The sequence below is a fragment of the Echinops telfairi genome, unplaced genomic scaffold, assembly GCF_000313985.2.
Source record: "Echinops telfairi isolate 266 unplaced genomic scaffold, ASM31398v2 ScPeMD7_9;HRSCAF=40, whole genome shotgun sequence".
NCBI lineage: Eukaryota > Metazoa > Chordata > Mammalia > Afrosoricida > Tenrecidae > Echinops > Echinops telfairi.
The window spans coordinates 74,639,363-74,662,824 of NW_022103906.1; the positions used below are offsets into that span (position 1 = coordinate 74,639,363).

General features: G+C 49.0%; 1 protein-coding gene across 1 annotated transcript in view; it reads right to left on the minus strand.

Moving 5' to 3' along the window:
* TET3 (tet methylcytosine dioxygenase 3) overlaps nt 1-22,760 on the minus strand; it is a 45,331-nt gene extending 22,571 nt beyond the window's left edge. Inside the window, exons 1-2 of the mRNA XM_030884617.2 lie at nt 20,648-22,760; nt 2,739-2,829 (exon numbers count right to left, since the gene is read on the minus strand). Of these exons, the coding sequence (XP_030740477.2) occupies nt 2,739-2,829; nt 20,648-22,721 (2,165 nt within the window). The 5' untranslated portion in view covers nt 22,722-22,760. The remainder of the gene's footprint in view (nt 1-2,738; nt 2,830-20,647) is intronic.
* Between the last annotated feature and the right edge of the window lie 702 nt (nt 22,761-23,462).

Genomic DNA, 23,462 nt, shown 5'->3' on the forward strand with positions numbered 1-23,462 from the left:
CCAGAGAACAGAACCGTGTGGGTTCTGAGACCAACTCTTTGCAAGCACGGAGCAGCTGGTGGTTTTAAATTGCTGACCTTTCAAGGAGGGGCCCAATGCGTAACCATTGGGGCCCCAAAGCGCCTAGGACAACAGGGCTCTAACTCTAGTTCACTGTCGTGGAGTCAGACACCAAGAACTCATCGTCCAGGCGATTCCCACTCGGCGGCGTGACCCGACAGAACAGAACTGCCTCACGGGGATTCGCAAGGAATCGAGTCTTTATGGAAGCAGGCGGCCTCATCTCTCTCCCTTGGAGCGGCTGTGGGGTTTGAACAGCTGGCCTTTCAGGTAGCAGAGAGGAGCACTTAACCTGCTGTGCTACCAGGGGCCCTCCATTGAATGCGCTGCCCCATCATTATTATTTTTATCTTGAGTGAACAGCAAATTTAGTTCTCTGAAAATCCATGTCAGAACCTCCAGTTCCTATCACAATGAACTTTGAGTGACAGTTAGGCTACAGCTAACGGACTCCCTCATTCATTTGTGACTGTTCATCGCAGGGACGCTGTAGCTGGGGACCCAGAAAGGAAACAATAGATGCCATCCACCCACCCTCCCGCCCCTTTTTAAACTAGATTAGCATATACTTCAGATACCAAATGATGAAATTGCTCAGTCCTTTAAGGTGACTTGTGCGATCATCTCCCCCATCAATTTCAAACTGCTTTCTTCTTGTGCTCATTGTTAGCCCCCCCTGAAATCAGGCTTGCTCTTCGGCATGAGACTTTGATCTGATGCTTGTCTGCTGGGCTACTTTGACTGTAAGCGTTTCCAGATGGCACGGGATAATTGAGCGTGATCACAGCAGATCCCTGCCCTCCATCCCTGACCTCTGATCCCGGGAAGAGAGTTCAAACCCAGGCGCCCTATTAGGTTAAGGCCAAGATTAATTTGGCTCCCTTGTCAGTGTTTAAAAAATAAAAATCTGATTCCCACAATTGCGGCAACTCTAAACCACTCGGGCTTCCATCGGTGTGTAAAACACAGTTGGGTCTTCATATTCTGCCTTTATTCTTAAAACACGAATGTTTGTTAAACGAGGTAGAAGATGACTGCCCACTCTCGACACTGCTGAGTGAGCACTGGGCATGCTGTGCTTGGCACACATGAAGGCCATGTATTCTCCCTTTAATCTTCCTGCCCATGTGGCAGGTATGAAAACGGAATCGCACAAAAGCTGGGCAGGAAGTGGCCAGCTCCAGGCTCAGTGTGTATCTTCCCAACCACCCAGTGTGGTTCTGAACCGGGCAGCGCGGGGCGCTCACACCCGGGGAGAACTGTGCCGGAGCAGACCTAGCCTGCGCTGCTCCTGGTCCGAGCGTAGCATTCAAACCAACCCAGCCCATCGTCGATGTCCACCCTGCCTCTCAGCCACCCTCCCGTCGGATTCCCGAGGGTGTAAATCTGGATGGAAGCAGATATATTTGTATCCGATGTGGCCATTTTAAAGTCTCTATAGAAACGGCTTAAAAGAAAAACAAACTAAAAACAGAAGTGTTCAGTAAATACCCTCTAGTCCAAATCTGAATTGGAAGCGTCATTATAAACTCATGATGCATTTAGTCATGAAACAATTAGTTGGGGGGGGGGGGATTCAATCAGCGAGCACCCAGATTCTGACCCCTAAATATTTTTCTTCCGGTAAAAGGGACCAGAAGTCCTCAGACATGATATACTCCAAACCTGGATCATTGTGCCAGACAAGAGAGCTATTCCAGTCTCTCAGACTGCTAAAACCCGAATAATTCCCCGCCTGTCAAAAATGGGGCATCACACCCTTCTTGAGTGGACCCATGGAGGACTTCAGAGGAAAAAAGACCAAAAAACCCCCAACTCTGACGCCACCTTCAGCTCTAGAACTAACTCTGAGTTACAGGGCACACGGAAGGGCATGTGGACATGTGGAAGACAGCAAGACTCAGCTGGGCAAGCCACCTCGCTTGTTCGATAAAAGCTGTTCTGCAACAAGAGAGCGATGGACAGGTAGACGGTGGACCTTTCAGCCAAAAGGAACCAGGAGCACGAGAAGTTGAGAACCCCAGGCCAACCTTCCACAATCTGGGCAGCATCATCGGGTCTGTCTATACGAGGGGGCACCCCCCAAAAACCAGATGCTCATTGGTGGTTTGATGCGAGGGGCATAGTGCATTTGGAGTTTGCTCCACCAGGTCCGACTGCTAATCAAGCTTTTTATTTAGAGGTTCTGAAAAGATCACACGTCAGTGTGCGACAGAAAAGGCCCAGTTTGTGGCAGGGGGGGTGCTGGTTTTGGCACTCTGACAATGCTCACGCAGCCATCTCAGTGCGCCTCTCTTGCCCCATGCACCTGACACACCTAACCTTGCTCGGTGCGACTTCTTTTTGTTCCCAAGAATGCAGAGGGGCATGAAGGGACAGGGATTTGATGACGTAGAAGAGGTGAAGAAGAAGAAAAAAAACACGAGGGAGGCGCTGTCAGCCATCCAAACAGATGAGTTTGAAAACTGTTTCCAAAAATGGTATTGCAGATTTGACAAATGTACTAAGTGTAATGGAGAGTATGCTTAAATACATAGCTTTGGGGGGAAAAAATTCTGGTTTTTTTTTGGGGGGACCCCTCGTATATTGCCTAGGACAGGGCGAAGAAAACAAGCACTGGTGACAATCGCATTTCATCAGGAAGATGACCGCCCTCCCCGGCCTCTCGCACTACTCACCGCTCCTCCATGAGTTCCCGGATGGAGGCCACTGTAGGGCCAGATCCCAGGTGAGTGTAATACGGGCCTTCGTCTTTCTCCACGATTTGTTCTGCAGAAACACAAAGCGCACACGTTATTTGTAGAGATCAACTAGTCGGACTCCACTGACGAGGGTGAACCACCAACGAGCAGATGGCACACTGCACAACCACCGAAGCATACCACCAAACCCACTGCCGCCAATGGGATTCAGCAACCCCGAGGGTCAGGGTGGAGATGTGCCCGTGGGTTTTCCCAAGACGGTAAGTCCTTCCAGGAGCGACTGCGGGCTTTCGACTGCCGACCTCGGTATTGGCAGCCCGGTGTGTGGCCACTATGCCACCAGGCTCCTTATTCTATGGGAGGCCATGCAGGCGTCAGGAAATACTCATGAAATACCACCGCAGGCCAACCGCATCATCAACAGATTGATTGTTACCCTGGTGGGGTAGTGGTTACACGTTGGGCTGCGACCTGGAAAGTGCCCAGTTTGAAACCACCAGCTGCTCCTCCTCGAGAAAGACAGGGCTTTCTACTCCTGTAAATAGTTAGTTTTGGAAACTTGGAGACTCCGTTGTGCCCTGTCCTACAGGGTTGCTGTGAGCAGGCACAGACTCAATGGCAGTGAGTTTGGGATTTTTTTGGGTAGTCATTAAAAATATAAAATCTGATAAAACTAAATCTTATAAAGGCCATGTGAATGGACCCCTCTGGAATTCGGTTTATCATGATCTGGAAAAGCTAAAGATTCACACCCTGGGTCTGACCCAGCACTTCCATCTCTAGGAACATACTGTACTCTGGACCACAGGACAGCAAACTTTTTCTAGAAAAGTCCGAACAGTAAATGTCTTAGGCGTCGCAGGCTCTAAGACAACTACTCAACTCTACCGTTCAACATGAGAACCGTAGACAATATAAACAAGTGGGCATAGCTCAGTCCCAACACAGCTTTATTTATAAAAACAGGCAGCAAGCACACATGCCCACAAATATTCCCATCTACAATAAAGCACAGAGCGTTCAGACTAACCCTAACCTACCCAAACACCTCACAAGCTGGGTTGGGGAACCTGAAGTTTCTTAGGACCATAGTCTTAGGGAACAGCTCCGACTCCTGGCGTGACCATCCGTGAAGGTGAAACCCCACATCCTCAGTGGGGAGTCGTGTCTGGGTTCTTAAAAGCTCGCGAGCAGCCATCGCGGATACGACGACTGGTCTCTACGTTCCCAAAGTAAAAAGATAAAAAAGCAAGTAAGAAAAGTCTCCCCACGCCTTGACCTCATCTACTGAGAACAGAAGAACTCGATCGTACCCACCTCTACCGTTACTGAATAGCATCTGATCAGGAACACGATGGACAGGTTCCAATAGAAGGAGAGCTAAATGCAGAACAGACTTCAGAGTCTTCTTAAAAATTCTAGACTTATTGGATCAGTTGAGGCTAGAAGAGTCCCAAAGACTATTGTCCCCAGAGACCCAAATCTAGTCCTCAAGGTCATCTTGTACTGAACTCACAGGTTGATTCGTAAGATAAAGCAGTAGCACCTGTGAGCACTACACTCTTTAAGCAAAGATGAGGTGGGCAGGGGTCAGCAAGCAAGATAACAGGAAAAGGTGAACAGCCGGGGCAAGACCAGTGAGGCTAACACTGAGCATGCAACCAATGTCGCGGAAAAAATTCTGTAGACTAAATGGGAACCCAGTTTGTTGATTAAGCTTGTACTGAAAACACAATCGATATTTTCATCTTTGTCACGTGCGTCAAAAACAGTCACAGGTGGAAACCACCGGGGGTCTAGCAACCGTGGGACAAGAGAACAAGCTGTAGGAGAGTCACACAACAGCCGCAGTGTAAAATCAACGGCCAGCCACAACTCACCCCTGCTGACGCCACAGAAGCCCACACAGAGCGTCCATTAGGACACAACGAACGAAGACTAGAATTGGCCAGAGATCCACACACAGGCGGTTAAAATGACAGGGTAAGCTGCCTGACATTGCAGAGACTCAATGTTTGACCTACAGAAACAGAAAGTTCATATCAAGGAAAGGAAATAATTATCGCAAAAACCAAGAGTGAGGAATGGGGGTGTATCACAACTTGGAACGGAACTTGGGGAACCGCGGGGGACTGGCTATGATCTCTCTCTTGTTCCCCCTATTGCCAGTGGGTCCATGGCCACTCAAGCAGCCCTACATAGGATTTCTGAGGCTGTTAGCCTTTCTCAGACTGGACAGCCTCATCTTTCTCCCATTTAGCAGCCGGTGGGTTTGAACTGCTGACTTTACAGTTAATTCAACACTTCCTGGCCAGTGCAACTAGGACTCCTTCATTTCTTGGCCCAGGTGTTCATGTAAATCCAAACAGATCCACTTAAAATGCAAAAAAAAATGAACTTCACTCCTATTGTATACAGAATATTATGCTCAACTTTATGGGGGATGTAAGACAGGATAATATCTGACTCTTGCTTTAAAAAGTTTATGACCTAGCTGGGTAGGCAAGGCCCACACATACGATACCTAATGGCATCTTGAATCACGGGGGGAATGAGTTGTTTCAATGCATGGTATTTGGGACAACTGGGGAAAGAAAACATAATCCACTCTTCATACCTGCCCCCAATATGTACTAATAGCTGAAAGATTCATGAACCAAAAACGAGCAGGGAAGAAACCAGAAAATGCTAGAGGAAATGATGGAGCTTTAAAAAATTGCTCATAAAGTAGGGAAGGCCTTTTCTACGCATGACATGACACACACATCCCTGATTAAGGAAAACTTCTGGTAATAACTACAACAAACTTGGAACTCACACCAGACAAAGGACTGATTTTCTGAATACTCTTCCTATATCAGCAGCACTACAGCTAAATAAGGTCAGTAACATGAGAGGGAAAAAAAGGGTAAAACAGCTCTTAGGAAACAGAATGTCTCAAACACATTTATCTACACCAAGCACGCGGCCACGCCCACCTCCCAGGAGAGTGGCCTTCAGAACCGGGGACCTCATGCTGGGTGGGGCACAGGAAACAGGTGACATGGAAAGTCATTGGGCTAAACACTAAAGCTACAGGTGCACAATCTGTTTGACTCAGCGACTTCAGATTCTTCTAGGAGTTTCAATGTTTCGGAAGTAGGTTAAACTTGTATTTGTACAAAATTGTGAGACAAAACATTCTTTCTCATGCAGAGTATCAGAAGACACCCAAATGTCCACCCTAAAGGGACTGGTGAAATACACGCACATCTAGCAGATACACTGAGCAGCAGTCAAAAGGAATTAGTCAGCTCTCAGAAAATGACCTCCAGAATATTTTAAGTGTGTGTGTGTGTGTGTGTGGGGGGGGGGGTCGGCAGCCAAATGTAGCATTAACATGTCTAATACACCGTAGTGCAGAATACACACACACACATCTTTGCACACACACACATACATAAGCATAAATGTGGATCATGTCCAGTCTCACTAAGAATAGCAGAGTAAGGAGCAAGTTGGCAAAAAAATGAGTTCAGTTGTGTTCCAGGTTAAGACCAGCAACTCCAAACACCTGGTTAACAATGGCATGAGGCAGGTGGACAGGTGGACAGGGCCGGCCATTCTGGCTTCTGCTATCGAGGCTTGTCTTCCCTCTCCACTATCCTGGGTCCTACTCTCTAATCTTAACCTGAACTGCGGTCGTGGCTCCCAACTGGTCCTCACCCCCTTAAGTCGCCCCCCCACTCAGTCCCACCCGTTAAACCTTCACAGCAGAGACCAGATCACGCCACCTCCAACTGACCACCCCACACTAGGCAGAAAAGAGAGCCTGGGTCCCTAGACAGTCCCTAAGCAGCCCCAAATCTTGAGTCCTGCCACACAGCTATGGTGTCTTTAACAGTTTCATACTGACAATTCTCTGATTTCTTGCCTTTTGTTAAAAAAACATTTTAAGGCCTACTTTAAACTTTAAATGCCAACCTTTCTGTGAAACCCAATGGGTCTTTCTCAGACTTGTCCACTAGACTCGCAGAGATTTGCGTCAACAGCCATACCAATGCGCATCACAGTAGAGGATTACAGCAAGACCAACAGGCTATGCAGACAGAAACCTAGACGACCTGGACAAGTTCCTTCCCACCTCTCTGACCCATGCGGCTTCATGTGTAAACTGAAGACCATATACTCACATGGCCCTCAAAGAAGAGTTCTGGGGAGGGCCCAATGGGATCATGTCCATAAAGGGCTTGGTATCGTATTTGACACATGAAGTGCATTCAATAAGCTGAGCTAAAGGCTGGACAAGTTACACACTTTTAAAAGCCCCGATGCTCTGCTGGGGGACACCAAGCTCACCCACGTTTGTTCCTTCGGCACCTTGCCCAGGCTCACCCCCAGGACAGCCTCCCTCCCTCCAGCTGCATCTCCCCAGGGCCCTGGCTGGAGGCACTCACTAAGCAGGACATGGTGGTAGTTACATAATCTGGTGTCCATTTGAGGATTAAGAGTGAAGGGGTGGAGTCTAACCTGTCAATTAGGATACAGCCAATGAGGCCTCTGTGTGGGCGTGGCCTTCACCTGAGGATTCTGGGAACTCCTGGATTTCCTCCTTGGAGGCAGCAGACACTCTCTCCCTACTAACGCCCTTGGAGACTCTCTACTGACAAGACACAGGGCACTATGCTGGGCCGTTTTCTCAATATTCCCAATATCCAATTGCTCTTGTATATAAAGCTCTTTCCTATACACACGAGTCTCCCCTGGATTTGTTCCTCTAGTCTACCCAGACTAAAACACAGTTAAACTATTAATTCACTAGAGTTGAAGATGTCAAACATCTAAGCCAGTGGTTCTCAATCTTCCTAATGCTGCGACCCTTTAATATAGTTCCTCAGGTTGTGGTGACTGCCCCCCCAACTATAAAATTATTTTCGTTGCTACTTCATAACTGTAATTTTGTTACTGTTATGAATTGGGTGACCCCTGTGAAAGGGTTGTTATACCCCCAAAGGGGTTGCAACCCACAGGTTGAGAACCACTGATAAGCAATATAAGTGTTTACATCTAGCATAGATTTAAGCACCTACAGGTCTCATACCAAAAAACTAAAACTGATTGGTTCCCCAAACACAATTCTGCACCATCAAACAGGCTTACGGAGGGATGTGTGTAGAGAAGCAGGGTGGAGGGGCAGGCTAAGGGAGAGGGTGGGAGAAAGCATGGGAATGTGTGTGGAGTCAGCAGCCTGAGAGCTCTTATGGGTGCTGGGAGGCCACACAGCAAATAGAACTTAAGCACATGCCAGAACGTCTGGGCTCTATTCCAGTTTCTATTGTCTGAAGAAAATTCAACGTTCCAACGCACCGGATTGCTGGGTCTCTCACTGGAAGTGACCGTCAGGTAGCCTTTGGTGACTGCCTTCAGCCCCACATAAAAATTCAATGCTCACAATTGACTAAGGGCAGAGAAAGGAGGTTTTCAAAGAAGATGCAAACCGAAAGTTGGCAACTCAATCTTAGCTGTCGGGAGAGGACAGATGAACAGCCCAAACCAAGCCAACCTGCAAACTGGCTGAGCGGGTTTCTCTGGGAAGGCCACAGGACATAAGCCCCGAGTGCCAACCAAGCCAAAGTCATTCTTTCACTTGTCACTGCTTACACAACACCCCAAAGTGTCTTTTAGTTTGTCTTCAGTACATGTCTGTCCTTGAGTGTACACAGCTATCTGGGAGGGATGGCTTCTAAGGAAAAGCAAAGGGACTTACAACTAAGTAGGTTTAACTAACAAATTAGTACATGTTTATACCCTTAGCCATCTTTCTTTTTTACCCATGAAAACTGGCTCTATTATAATGTTTCGCAGTGTAAATGTCTCCGGATTTTTATATTGTTTTTGCTTTATGTAGCGGGTGTTACATACATGATTTGCTTCTTAAAGGTTCCCAAGTTATGTACAAATATAACTAGTGTCAGAAAATTAGAAAGAATGCCAAAGAAGGTAGGTGTAGCAGTGACAGAATCTCCTGTCAACTAAGGGGAGGAGTCCAGCCTGTCAATCAGGTTGCAGCTTGATGATCTCATTTGGGGGCAAGATGAAGAGAAATTGCTACTAGAGGCCAGATCCACTCTCTCTGCCTCCCCTTTTGTGCTGCTGAGGCACTCAGAGCGGGAGGACATGTGGAGACCTGTGACAGCACTGAGATGCTTTCACCGACACAAGACCTTGCACCTACTGGCCCGTGATCGTCCTGCATTTGGCGTCATTGCATGTGTTGCGTGAGTCTGAAGAGGAATTTATAGATTGGTTTCAGGCATATGGGCTCATATCGGACTTATAGACTTGATCTGGACTGGACAGGGATGTTTTCTCAATATTCAATTACTCTTTGATATACAGTTCTCTCTTACACACACACAAGTCTCCCTAGATCTGTTTCTCTAGTCTACTCAGACTGACACAGTAGGTAAAGGCCCTGTATTATTCAATCTATCACTCGGAACGCAGGTTCTGTTCATTGATGGCATAGAGGCCATGGCACTAGAGCAGCTCTGGACACCCCTAGCTCTCAGATCGTCATTTCTAAATCCCATCCCCCTCTACAGAAATCAAACATCCTTCGAGAAACCGCTAATTCAAGGCCTAAGGTTAGTACAACATGAGGATGAGACACCTTATAGAAAAGAAACAGAAAGAGGTGCGCAAAGAATGATGGGACATCGCAAAGAATACAGGAGCCACCCCGAAGGGGCTCCCATTGGCCAAATTTGGGACAATTTGAACAAAAAAAGGAGTGCTACTGAAACAACAATGCTCACGAGAGAGAAAAAGGGTAGGGGAGAAGCAGGCTGAGATAGTTTGTTGTGCCAGCCTGGCCGATAAACACAAGTAGAGTTAACTGAAAGGCGGAGAGATAATGGCTCTGTGAGCCTCGCCTTTCTTGTCTCTTGCTCTTTGATCATCGGACCAGTGTGCCTTGCTTGTTCTGTGCCTCAATTTATAGGCTACACTACCTGTGGGATGCCTATCCTGTGGACGGTGTCGCTGTAAGTTGAGGTCCCTTTAAGACATCTCTGGAGCTGGGGACTGGTGGTTAGTTGACAGTTGGTGATCTGCCTTTTGATTGGCTGCTGTGCTGAGATAACAGCTCTCTCTATAAATAGAGGGAGATCTGGCAGCAGACTAGACTTGAAGGACTGCTAGTCTCTCACAACTCTCTCTCACGGGAGTGAGTTGTACTGAGCCATTTGTAGTGCTTTATAATTTAACTGTTCATTTCTTGTCTTATATATTTATCTGTCTATGATTTAACAGTTCCTTTCTTGTTATATATCTAATTATCTTTATAAATAAATATATTTAATTATCAGCAATTTGGTTTTATCTCTCTAGAGAGCCCTGTCTAACACACAGGCCCATTAGAGGTGACCATTTCACTGGCCGCTATGTGCTTATATAAGTGTATCCCCCCCAACCCAAACCAACCCCACTGCCCACCAGAGCAGCCACCAGCTCTGGGCAGTTGTGAATCTTCACAGGAGTAGTTAGCCTCGTCTTTCCTCCAAGAGGGGCCGGTAGATTTTTAACTGCTGGCCTTGTGGTTAGCGGGAGAAAGAGGAAGATTTCTATTCCCGTAAACAGGTAAGTCTCAAAATCCACAAAGGTGGTTCCTATAGGGCCGCCATGAGTCAGATTCGACTCAAGGGCAGTGAGTCCTGTGGCTATTAGCAGCGCAGCACTCAATCCACTGCACCCTGAGAGCGCCTCTACGTTAAGAGCTGAGAACGCTAAAGGAGTCCTGTGGGCACGTGTGGGTAAGCATTAGACTGCCATCCTAAAGGCCAGGGGTTCAAAGCCATCAGAGCAGCAAAGAGAGTAAGGCTGCCTGGCCCCTCATCTGGGAAACCCTGTATGGCGCTCCGCCCCTGGACCTGCAGGCACACCAGGAGCCAGAACCAACTGGAGACCAACTGAGATTCCTGCAAACCTCCCGTTTTTAAATGCATGCGGCCTCGGACCTCCAAGCAACATCTGTTACTCAACATTTTAAAGAAATGTTTAAAAAAGTTTGTTTTCCAGAAAAGTTGGTGAAGGGAGACATCGGTCAGTGTAAGACATGAAAAAAAAATTTACAAATTATCAAGGGTTCATGAAAGAGGGAGGGTGGAGGAGGGCGGGGAAAAATGAGGAGCCGATACCAAGGGCTCAAGTAGAAAAAAAATGTTTTGAGAATGATGATGGCAATGAATGTACAAATGTGCTTGATGTACAATGGATGGATGTATGGATTGTGATAAGAGTTGTATGAGCCCCCAATAAAATCATTAAAAAAAGAAAGAAAAAGGCTTGTTTTCAGTAATACAAATGAGATTTTTTACAGAAAAAGGAACTGAGGTAGTTAGGTTATTGTGCCAACCTGGCCGATAAACATGTGGGATTAATTGAAGGGCAGAGTGACAAATGGCTTGGTGAGCCTTGCCTTTTGAGTTCTCGGGTCTCTTGCTTTGTGATGGTCGCACCAGGGTGCAGCTGTCTTAGCAGTTCCCTGCTTCAGCTTGCAAGGATCATATCCTGCAAGACATCCCCAAGGAGAAGCTGCATGGACCTACCCCAATGCAGCCCTGGGTGCTGGAACACCCGTGTGGAGACCTCTGCCAGTGCTGAGATGTTTACACACTCACTGACTCAGCTTTCCTCCTGCAGTCGGCATCGTTGTGTCTGTTTTGTGAGATGGAGGAGGACTTTGTGGATTGGTGTCAGACATATGGGTTAGTGTTGTACTTGTGGGCTTGGGCAGCACTGGGTTGGGATGTTTTCTTGATGCACACTTAACCTTTATATAAAACTCTCTCTTCTACATGAATTTCTGTGGATTTGTTTCTCTAAAGTACCCAGACTAATACAGGAACATTCTTACAATTTCTCCTAGCTCTTCCTTCACTTTACTTCCTAGTATCTGTTGCTACGGTTATGGGTAAAATTTGTCCCCTCTATTGTAAGTTGGGAGGTGTAATAGAATAAATTTATTTCCGAAATGTGTAGGTGCCAATTGTTTGGTCCCTATTTATCAACTCTGAGCACAATAGAACAGAACTGCCTGTTCAGCACAATCCTCACCGTAGTTACTGTCTGAGCCCATCCTTACAGCCACTGTATCAACATATCGCCTGGAGGGTCTACCTGTTGTTCCCTGACTGACTTTACCAAGCACAGTGTTCTTCTCTCACTGGTTCCTCCTGATAACATGTCCACAGCACAGGGGCTGAAGTCTTGCCTCTCTTGTTTCAAAGGAGCATCTTGGCAATATTTTGTCCACAGCTGATGCGTTCATTCTTCTGGAAGTCCGCTGTATATGATGGGGTACGCTGTACCCGAGGTTTGCCAGTCAGTCAATATTTCACCTTTGTAGAAAAGAGAAAACCACTCATACACTTGAGTTTTTTCCCCTAGCGTTGTCCTTGTAAGCTGTGTTCAACGTCTCAACAGTTTCTGGGGCATTGTTCCTGAGCAGGAAACAAAATTTTGCAGTCGCACGCTGTTTTCTTAAATCGCCCATCACAAAAAGCGGGTTTTGGGCAAAACTGCTTTGACAAAAAAATGCAGTGTGACCAAAGAGAACCTTCCCAGGCGACACCACTGGGTGCACTAACTCAGAGCGAGTGCTCCATACTCACTTAGTGGGGAAATGCGTACTACGAAAGTGCCACCGAGTGGAGCTTTTTTGTGTTTTGTTTTTTTAATACGCCCTCATATTTAATATTCTTCACTAATTCAATTCAAAGGTATGCACTCTTCGGTCTTTCTTATTCATTGTCCAGTTTTTAAAGGTATGAGACCTTGACCTCAAAATGAAATCACTGTAATTTAACTTTTTTTTGGGGGGGAGGGTTGGCAATTTAATATTTTAGAGGTCTTTTGCAGATTTTCCACCTGGCAATGTCCACAGTATAGTCTCCATTTATGTTGTTGAAAAAAGACTTCCAATGAATGGGTTGTTGATATCACACGATTCTATCCTGTGATCTCTGGTGTCCGTTCTAGCAGCATGGCCTTGTTCTCCAACGTTCACATTTTAACCACCTATACTCATCGAGGCACCTCGACTGCAGGTAGAGACAATATCAGACTGCAGAGGCGGAAATGTTCCACTTTGTCACCTGTGCCATCCGTGGTTGGTGTGTGAAGTTGAAGAATATTGGTACTAACTTGCCTTCCTCTCTTCCTTGCAGGCAGGTGGAAGATACCTCCTCACTGCACTTGAGGACAGATCTCAGGATGCTCTAACAGTGAAATGTGGTGTGGTTGCACTTCAATTTGCATAGACAACTACACGACTGATTAAAAATAGTCAATGTCAGACCAAGTCAGCAAATGCTTTCTCGTCTCTGCACACACTGCATTCCACGTCTGAGAACTTGCGGTTTTCCTGGATTCATACTTAGGTCTTCCACGCTCTTCTGGTCATTACTGGACGTCTGCACGCGCTGCGCTCTCATGGAGAGCCACGCTGCATCGGTAATGCAGGTCCCACAAACTTCGCTCCACCTCACTAGATGGCTCTGAGGAAGCATCTCCTCCTCGGTCCTTCTTTCAACCGTGGGGGCCTCCTCTTCTGGCACTGTGTCAGAAGACGTCCCGCTGCTACTCGTAAGGTTTTCCACCGTTTTGTTCTGTAACAGAAACAGCGGCCAGAGGCTTCTTTCTAGTTCAGAAGCTCTGCTCATATCTTGTCCACCATGGGTGACCTTGACAGTATTTGAAATACCAGCGACATAGCGTCCAGCACCCTAGGCCATCCAGTAGGACAAACTGACAGGAGTATCACTTACTGCCAGAGAGTCCGTTGGACTCATTGTGACCTGGTAGGACAGAATACAACCACCCTTTGGGGTTTACAAAGACTTTAAAACTTTGGGAGAAAAGACAGTCCCACCTTTCCATCTTTGTCCTGAGGAGTGACTGGTGGGTCCAAAGGACTAACCATGTGGTTAGCGGCTCAAGGCATAACCCACTGTGCGTGCCACAGCATTCAGATTTCAAATATCAAAAACCCCATCACAGGACAGGTTAAAAGGGCCTAGTGGGTTTGTGAGAGTGCACATCTCTACGAGAGTAGAAAGCCTCACCGTTGGTAAAGCACCTAGCGGTTTCAAACTGCTGACCTTACAATTAGCAGCTCAAAGCGTAACCACACCACCACCGCGGTTCCCCGTTTCAAATGGTGGATAAATAAATACATTTTGTCTTAGGATCGTAATCATCACAGCTATTTAAGCTCAGCGCTTACGTTTGGATAGATTGAGCATTCACAGCCAGCTACTTCAGACCACAACTTCCCCATCTGTTAGTTATTTATTTTGATTCATCTCTAGAAAATGAGTTCTTTCATATAAGGAAATACTTTTCTGAGGCTTTTACATGTGAATGGCAACTTAATTGAGTACAGAATCCTTGAGGCTAACTTATTATCTCAGTATTCAAAAAATGACACTCAATCGTTTCTTGGCTTCCAAGACAAATCCGACACCGAGCACTGAGAAGAAACACAGGGCTCTTGGGTCTGTTACCCACAAGGTTGGTGGTTCAAATCCATCCACCGGCTGCCTCGTGGAAGGAAGATGAGGTTGCCTGCTCCCTGTACAGAGTTGGTCTGGAAGCCCTTATGGAAGGGCACTAAGAGTCAGAATCAGTGAGATGGCATGGCCTTGTGGCCACTCATTAAGGTCAAAACACAGTCACTGTAAAAAGGCTTGAAATGAGAGGTGACAAAAGAGAACATATGAAAAGATGCTCAACTTCATCAGCCACCAGGGAAATGCGAATGAAAATATAATTACATCTATCACTATAGACCTGCTAGAATGGCTAAGATAAAAAATCCTGTTGATCTTATTTGTTACTATGAATATAAAACACTACTGTTGTATACCCAACAGGAACACATACATGCATCTACACAGACATGTTTATAGCAACACGGCCTATAGTTATTCTGAATTAGAAATAACCCAAAAGACCACGAGCAGCCTAATGGATGAACTGTGGCATACTCCTCAAATGGAAGAGTATGCAGCAATGCGCACTACTGTAAGCATACACCCACTACAAACAGTGCTGCGCATCAAAGGAGTGGACTCTCACAGTCGGCATGCAGTGAAAACAGCGATAACATCTTGTGTTTTCTAATGTAAAACGGTACATCCTGTATAGTTCCAGACGGGTGAAGTTCAGGAACATGAAACTGATGACCGTGGTTAGAAGTTTAGAATAGCAAGCTGATTTGCGACTTCCCCCCCCCGTAAAGGGCCAGACAGGATTATTTCAGACTTTGTAGACCATCTGGCACCTACTCTATCCACTCTGCTGTTCCGGTGAGCGCAGCCACCGACGATCAGAAACCAGAGCACAGACAGCTCCGCTCCCAACAAAACTCTTCTTATCCACGGACGATAAAATCCTAATTTCATAAAACTTTCCCGAGTCACGAAACAGTCTTCTTTGCATCTCCCCCCACCCCCGTCCCCAACCATTCAACGTCTGAAATCACAGAGAGCGGACCGGGTTTGTCTGCGGGTCAGAGCATGCTGGTGCTTGCATTCCGAAGTCCGCTGGGGGGTGTGCCTGAGTGAGTGTTCTGCAAATCTTTATTGAACTGAATTCTTTTTTTTTTTTTTTGAACTGAATTCTTAAAAGAGTTTTTCTACCTTCGCATATGTGTATTTCCATAAAGAGATCGTTTTAAAGAAGTGTCTACGTGTGTGTTTGTTAAACAGCATGTGTGACCAGTTTGCCTTTCTGGGTTAATTCTTCATCCTGGAAAACGCATTTTCCCTGGGTCAGGATCATTGCATCTGCCGACTCTGTCATCATTCTTGTCCACGTTCAGCTTGTTCCCTTGGGAACCCGCAGCAGGATGTGGACGCTCCCTGCTGCCCGTCCTCCAGGTCCACGTCTCCGTTCCCTTGACGCGCACCTCTAGGGGTCTTTCTCTTTCTCACGGCCCCTCCCTCACCCGATCGGCTTTTCTGTAACGGAGTCTGCTCTCTGCAGCTTCTCGGGCTGCTGGCAGGACGGCGACGGCATGCTCGTCCTCTGAATTAGCCCACTGCCCTGTGGTCTCTCTGTGACCTTCTGGCAGCTCCTGCCTCACGTCTGGATTCACAATAAACATTTTCTTCAGCTTCCTTTAAAGTATATAAATCAGTTGCTTAAATTTTTCTTGTGCTTTAAAGGTAAATCATCACTTTTGATGCTACGATTAACCCACCTCCGCTTTTCCCACAGAAAGGGAACAGGCCCTATATTGGCATTGCTTGCTTGTTTGTTAAGTAATCATTTAACAGGTGAAGCATACATCCAGGGACTCTCTATCTTGGCACGAGTGACCAGATAACTCTGTGGTGTGGGGCTGTGCTGTGCCTTAAACATCCCCAGGCACTACAAAATGTCCCGGGGTGGGGGTGGGGGTGGTGTCAAACCACCCCCAGGGAAGAACCATTGGTCTATACCAGTGGTTCTCAACCTGCGGGTTGTGACCCCTTTGGCGGTCAAACGACCCTTTCACAGGGGTCACCCGATTCATAACAGCAGCAAAATTAATAGCGATGAAGTAGCAACGAAATAATTTTATGGTTGGGCATGACCACAGCATGAGGAACTGTATGAAAGGGTCGTGGCATTAGGAAGGTTGAGGACCACTGGTCTGTACCGACTTGCCCCAAATCGAACAGGTGGAATTTCCTTACTTCACTCTCTTTACCTAGGAACTTGGCTCAAGGACTTCCCTTAAAATTAAGCTAGAAAACTGGATGATACAGAAGTTGCAATGAATAATACGGTCCAGTAGTTTTTGGGAGGAGGAGGAGGAATTGGGGAGGCTGCACCCAGCTGCAACGTATCACCTCTGTGCACTCACGCCCCCCCACCCCCGTGTGTGTATGTGTGTGTGTGGGGGGGTGTTGTGGGGTGCTGTTTTGATGAGGGTGGTTGCTCTACGTTTCTGGTTCATCACCCCATAAGGGAGCAATATGGCCACTCAGTAAAACAGCACGTTAAACCGACAGGCAGGGTTTTGTCTGGTGCTGTTGCCTTCAGATACAAGGGTGGCTCCTAAGGGAGGGGTGTCCACCTCCCCTGTCAACTGGCCACCCCCAAAGGTACTCGCATATTCCATATGGGTGGTCTCTCGGAGGTGGGGGTCTCTCTGGTTGTCAGCCTCTGCTTTTCCCAGCCCTGGGAGCTGTAGACCATCCCCGGGAGCCCTTCATCTTGATCCAAGATGGTCCTCTTCAATCGGTAGGCAACCCTTGCCATCCACGGTTAAAGATGAGGACTATCCCGAAATTCCGGGAGATGGATTCTCCCGCTTATTTTTGTTTGTTTCTTTTCACCAGGCTTCAGGAATAGGGTATTTTGCCATCTTGCTGTAATGTCATCATTTAAAAAAATTCATCAACATGAAACTAAGTCGGTCATGTGCTGAAACCAAGAGACCAGAATAAAGGACGAACTAAATAAAGTGGAAAGCGAAAATAAAAATGAAAAGTGGAAACTGCCTTAATAAAAATAGAAAATAGCAGATTTAAAGTCTTGTTCTTAAAAAAAAAAAAAAAAGAGCTATCATTCTCACAAACCTCATCAAGAGACCTGAGGAATAACTAGTAGTAGGAATTACAAATGCTCCAATTTGGCATGTAAGCCCCAAAGCTGAAGGCCCTGCCCGAGAACTACCAAATGACCCGAAGGCCTCTAAGCGGTTGTTCTCCAGACAGAACCAGAGTGGCTCACTGAGCCCCAGGTGCACACGGAAGGAGAGAAGTGGCGAAGACCAAGGCAGGGCAGAAATTCAACCTCAAAGTGCACGGCGTAACTACACCTGGTGGCCAAGTGGTCTAGGCTCTCTTTTAAAAACCGGAAGCTTAAGAAGTTCCTGTTCATGTTAAACTGAGGGCAAATGGAGGAAAGCCGCTCTCACAAAGACAGAAACTACAGGAAACAGGCTTCGCGTTCATGGAAACAGAACGAGGGGGCGTGCTAACGGTGCCTATGCATGCAGACATCAGCACATGCGAGGGAAATTCCCCAGCTTCTCTCGTGCCCCAGGCAAAGCCAATGTTATTCTTGGGCGGGCGTGTGGGCACTTCTTTAGGGAAAGAAAGACCAGCTACACGAAAATTCAGCTTTGTGTGAAGGCAACGCCTAGAACATCTAACCGCTAACAATCTAATCTCCTAACCTCCAGCTCTGGCTACAGTGGGGGATCTTTTCAGCTGCCTCTAGCCTGTCCGTTGTAAATGCCAGGACACTGAACATCTAACAGGGCTTGCATTTCATCCGCTGAACGCTGATGTCAAAGCAGGAGATCCTGAAGGACGCTTGCCCAGGAGAAAGCCTCTGCTCGGACCAGCTCCTCACCACAGCACACACGCCCACATGTGCTGCAGCTCACTGTGCTGCCTCCGGCAAGGGTGACCTGGGACGAGGGAGGGTGAGGGTGAGGGGCCTCCTCCGTGGGTGCCTCACAATAGTAGAAGTGCATATCGTGGTAACTTGATGCAGCAAGTTCAACAGCTGTGTCTGCAGTTCATTTATTTAAACACATCAATTGAATGAAACAAACCAAAAGAGAAGCACATATGAGGGGGTCCCCCAGAACTCCCCCCCCCAAAGCCATGCATTTAAACTTTCTTACAAAACAATCATATCTCCTTCAAAGTACTCTCCGTGACACTGAGTACATTGCTTAGTGGGAAAAATGCAAACTATCAAGGCTCTGCCCAGCAGGGCTTTTCCCCCCCTTGTGGGGGGCCGGGGAGTGGGGTGGGGTGTTAGTCCCCCTCATACGGAGATCAATCCCCTGAACAGTTCAGTGTAGAACATCAACTAACTACGTTTTCCCAAACCTGCAACAAATCATTCACCTTTTGGAGTAAAGGCCCTCCTTTCATATTTTAAAAATGTTCTTTGAAGCTTCAAGGGGTAGTTACTGAATTCTAGTATTAAAGATGCAAAGAACATACGAATCCCATTTGTACCTTCAAAACTACCATCTCTGTGCAAGGGTAAAAAGCTGTCTTCTTGGCGTGTGGGGCTTTCGTAACCTGGCAACGTCCCCCCCCAAAATGCTGCTTTGGCCAACAACAACAAACAAAGTCCCTAAGGAATTTGCATATTAGGCTTCTTTTGCTGGGCTGTAAAGTCTGCTCTTGTTGCGTTTTTATAAAGTCCTTCTCACAGCTTGACTCCATCAGTTATGGAAAGCACGAATGGGGGCTCCAGATGTCACCGGCCATTTTTATTGAAGATTTTTCTTTAGGAGGACTTCTGCCCCCCACCCCCCAGCCCAGTCTGCACCTCCCACTGGTGACTGGGTAAGTTTCTGAAACGTGGATGGTCCCACCGGAGACTAACCCCAGCATCCAGCACACTTTATTTTTAGATTCTGTCCTGAGCCAAGTTTGCAATTTGCACACAATTACCTCTCTAGGCTTGGGGCTCTAGAGAGTTCTGGAAAACAACCTGGCTTTCCCTTACGTAGACCCCAGCACCTCCAGACATGGTTTCTAAGCCAATCCCTCCTTCTCCATCTCTAGTAGGGCTGTTTGGTTACATCATATTTCTCAACTAACCTATCTCAATCAGAGTTTGGCATGGGGGCTCAGGGTCGAGTCCACCTGCCTAGGTTCAAATTCCATGTCCATCGTTTGCTGGCTGGATGTCCTTGGAAAGTTATTTAACTTTAGTTTCTCCCTCACCAAACGGAGCTCTGGACAGTGCCCACCCTCACAGGAGAAGGTTTAATGAGGTGCTGACGGTAAAAGACTTGGCACGGGGCCTGGAACACAGCACGTGTTTCATAAATACTAATATTGTTCTGAACAGCCTCCTGCCACGTGGTGATCAAGGTTATCGATCTCTGCCAAATCATCTTCCATGCAACTGCTAGCTAACCAAGATGCACTTTCAAAATGACGCCTTGATTAGAAAATCCAAAGACCATAGAGATAACATTGTTAAGTGTTGGGATATATGGCCTTCCAGTCTCCCCCCACCCCTTTTTTAAAAAGCCGGGTGAGGTGATTATTTATTTATATACCGTTTGTTTCTGCTGTTTAATATTTGTTAGTGGTGTTGTCAGGGAAAGCATTGGACTGCTAACCACAAGGCCGGAGGTTCAAACTCACCAGCCGCTCTTTGGGAGAAAGATGAGGCTCTCTGCTCCCATAAAGATTTACAGCCTTGGAAACCTTATATAGAGTTCACTAAGCGTCAGCGCCGACTTGAATACAGGGTTTTGGGAGGATTAAAACATTTTAATTTAATACAAGTGAGCTCTGGTTGTAACACTCTTGGTTAGGATGAGTTTTGTCACATGGAAATGAGAGAATACCTTGTTGGTGATGGTGGGACTCTCTGCTTGTGGGTCTCGAGCCCACTGCCCACCCCTCTGACTGCTTCCAAAGAAACCGCTACCAAGCCAATGCTGGGTTTCTCCAGACGCGACAGTCTGCCGCCTGCAACTTTTACTCCCTGCCTTTAAGGGGAGATGATGCCCACTTCTACCCACGAGGCCTGCACCACACAGCATCCTTATCAATTTCCTAAACGTCTTATCCACGCCCGTGAGCTCAATCCCGTACAGCCCAGGTGGCACTCTGAGTTAGGCACTGACGGCTACCCCAATCCACAGCTCCAAGGAGGAGGACAGGGCTGTCTGCTCCGGTCAAGGTTAAAGTCTCTGGCAGCCCACACATCAGTTCCGGTGGGGTTGGGTGGTTTTTTGTGTTTTTGTTTTCTAAAGCCCAGCATGGTGGTTGGCACACGCTACGTTTGCCAAATAACAGACACTCTAGAAACCCCAGCCAAGCCTCGGTCCTTGGCCCTCCGCGACCCCCAGGCAGACTCACCTACACAGTCGCAGGTAGGGAACTCGGCCTGGGCTCTCTTGGCGGGCGTGTCCAAAAGACTCTTGGTGGGTGTGTCCAGGTACTTCAGAGGCGACTCCAGGAAGCCGCTGAGGGTGGGTGTGAGCGGGTTCTCGGCCTTGGTGGGGGTGGCCTCCTGGCCGCCCTCCTCGGGAGGGAAGCAGGTGGTGGTGAGCACAGTCACAGCCCCCGAGGATTCGATCTTGATTTGCTTGGGGGAACGGGAAGAAAAGGGGCTCCCGGGGGCCGGGAGACACGTCGGCTGATTCTCGGCGTCCTGGATGGGCAGAGATGGGGGACCGGGAAGCCCGAAGCTATCCCCAAATTCAGCCTCAAACTGCCGGATGAGCTCTTCCAGCTTGTCATCTGCAGGGGGAAGAGGGCCAGTGGAGCCCGCCTGCAGGGTGGCCATAGGGCTGGGGGACCTCGTTTCCTGAGTAGGGGGCAGCAGGCTGTCCCCAGAGGGACTTGGTGCAAATAGCGCAAGAGAAGGTTCAGGGGGCAGGGGGGCAGCAGAGCCCTGTGAAGAGGGGAGGGCGGCAGGGGGTTGTGCCTGCACTTCCTCCGGGGCTGTGGGCCTCCGCCCTTCCAGGACGATCTGCCGGAGGGGCAGGAAGAGGGGCTGTGTGTCCCGAAGCTTGGACTTTTTGATCTGCACGGGCTTGCGGACAGCAGGCTTGACCCCTGGGGTGGCCTTCTCTGTCCCCACGGGGCCTCCAGAGGGTGTCAGGAGCTTCTTCTTCTTCTCTTTGGGTGGCTTGTCTGGAGGTCGTGGGGCTGGAGAGCTGGAGGGGGGCCACCAGCCGGGAGCAGGCGGCTCCGTGGGGGCAGGGAAGGCGGCGTCGGGGGCCTGCTCCAGAAAGAGGGTGCGCTTATGGTGCAGGTGCTGCTGCAGGGCGGCCTGGGCCTTCTGGTGGGTGTCGGGCTCCGAGGATGGTGGGGGCGCCTCCCGCTGGATGACGGGGGACACGGGCGGGGCTGGGGAGGAAGCTGGGGGCTCCGTTTTGATCTTGGGCTTTGTTGGGAGGGCTTCGGGCCGCTTGAACACGGATTGGATGTAATCGCTGGCGCCCAACAAGTGCTCCAGCTCGGCCATGGGGTCGGGGCTTGGGCGAGGCGCGGGCCAGGAGCTCCGGGGGGTTGCTGGTGGGGTGTCCGTGCCCCAGGCTTCAGGAAAATCGGTCCTGGGGGCTGCTGGAGGGAAGGCAGGACTCTCGGGGGGAAAGGAAGGATGCTCTTCGGGGGGGATCACAGGCCAGGAGGGGGTCCGGAGGTAGGACTGGGCCGATCTGAAAGGGGTCGGAGGGGACAAGGCCTCTGGCAGCGGGCACGAAGCCTGGGACGTGGAGTGGGGAGACTGGGGGAGGGCGGAAGAGAGCTGTGTGAGGGCCTCGATGGCAATGGCGGTCTGCAGGCTGATGTTCTTCTCCTTGGCGATGCTCAGGGCACTCTGGGACAAGGGCAGGCTCTCCGGGGGAGGCATGTGGGGGGCCTCGGCGCTGAGGAGTGGCCGGCTGCTGGTTGCTGGAAGGCCAGCCTCACCAGGAGGCAGAGTCCCCAGGAGCCTGGGACGCTCCTCCCTGCCCTCCACGACCACGGACTTGATCTTCCCCTCCAACCACTCGAGGTAGTCAGGGCACGCCGGGCCATCGCAGTTGCAGTTGGGCGGCTTCATGCCATGCCGTGCCAGGGCCAGGGCCGTCTGCAGTGTGTCGAGGTCCTCCCCGCCGGCAGAGCAGGCCTCAGATGCCGGCCGGGGTCCCCTGCTGTGGTTGCCGGCCTCCCGACTCATCTCCCGGTTGAACGTTTCATAGAGCCGGGTGCTGAGGGCCCCATAGGAGGACACAGCTTCGGCCACAGCCGAGAAGGCCACCAGATCGTGAGCATCTTCCAGGCGAGCAGTGTGGGCGGTGTCCCAGTCAGACTTCTGGTCTACCCGCCAGGGCCCCCCAGTCCCCAGCAGACTGGGCCCTGCGGGCTCTCTAGCACCATTGACCGGCGCCCCTGAGCTGCTTAGCTGCCGTAAGTTCCCATGGTACACTGGCCCAGAGTCCATCTGACCTGCGATGGGTCCATCAACTGGGCTGAGCTCCGAGCCTGTCTGGAGAGAGAGAGAGAGGGAGAGAAGAGAAAGAGAGAGAGAGAGAGAGAGAAAAGGGGGGAGGAGGGGAATGAGGATGAGCCATGATATTTGAAACGCACAGCCCTGTCCTACACTACTACCACGCACATCTTAAGCCCCACTTTTCCTCTGGAAGTTCTACTGATCTCTGGTACGGCCACTTAAGTTTCTGCTTTTCTCCCCACGTCTCCTGGCGTCACCCGCAGAAATGGAAAGCAGATCTTTAAGGAAGCAACTGTGAAACTCCAAGTGTTGTTTCAACTTATTTAGTTCCAGCTACCGGGCCATCACACCGATGTGCCTCCCTGGAAACTAAGCAATTTGTCCCTGACCACGTGACAGGAGGGGAAAGAAAGCTCACTGCACCCACCATGTAGCCATGCTGAGCACGGAGTGCGTGCAGGGGCAGGCGAGCAAATTCAGCCTGGACTAGGAAGCAGTCAGCACTTCGGGATGCAAAGGACACCAGCCTTCTTCTGCCCCCACTTCCGTCCTGCGTGGAGCTCAGAGACGTGAGGGAGAGACAACATTCACACCGCAGGTTCCGGGCCGATGGAAGCACCGCTGGGTCTCTGCAGCATGCCTTCAGCCCCACACAGTCTGCCCCGACGGAGACAAGTGGCCTGCTGCGTCCGTCAAGATACAGCCTCTCCCCACACTAAGGCACCACCAAGA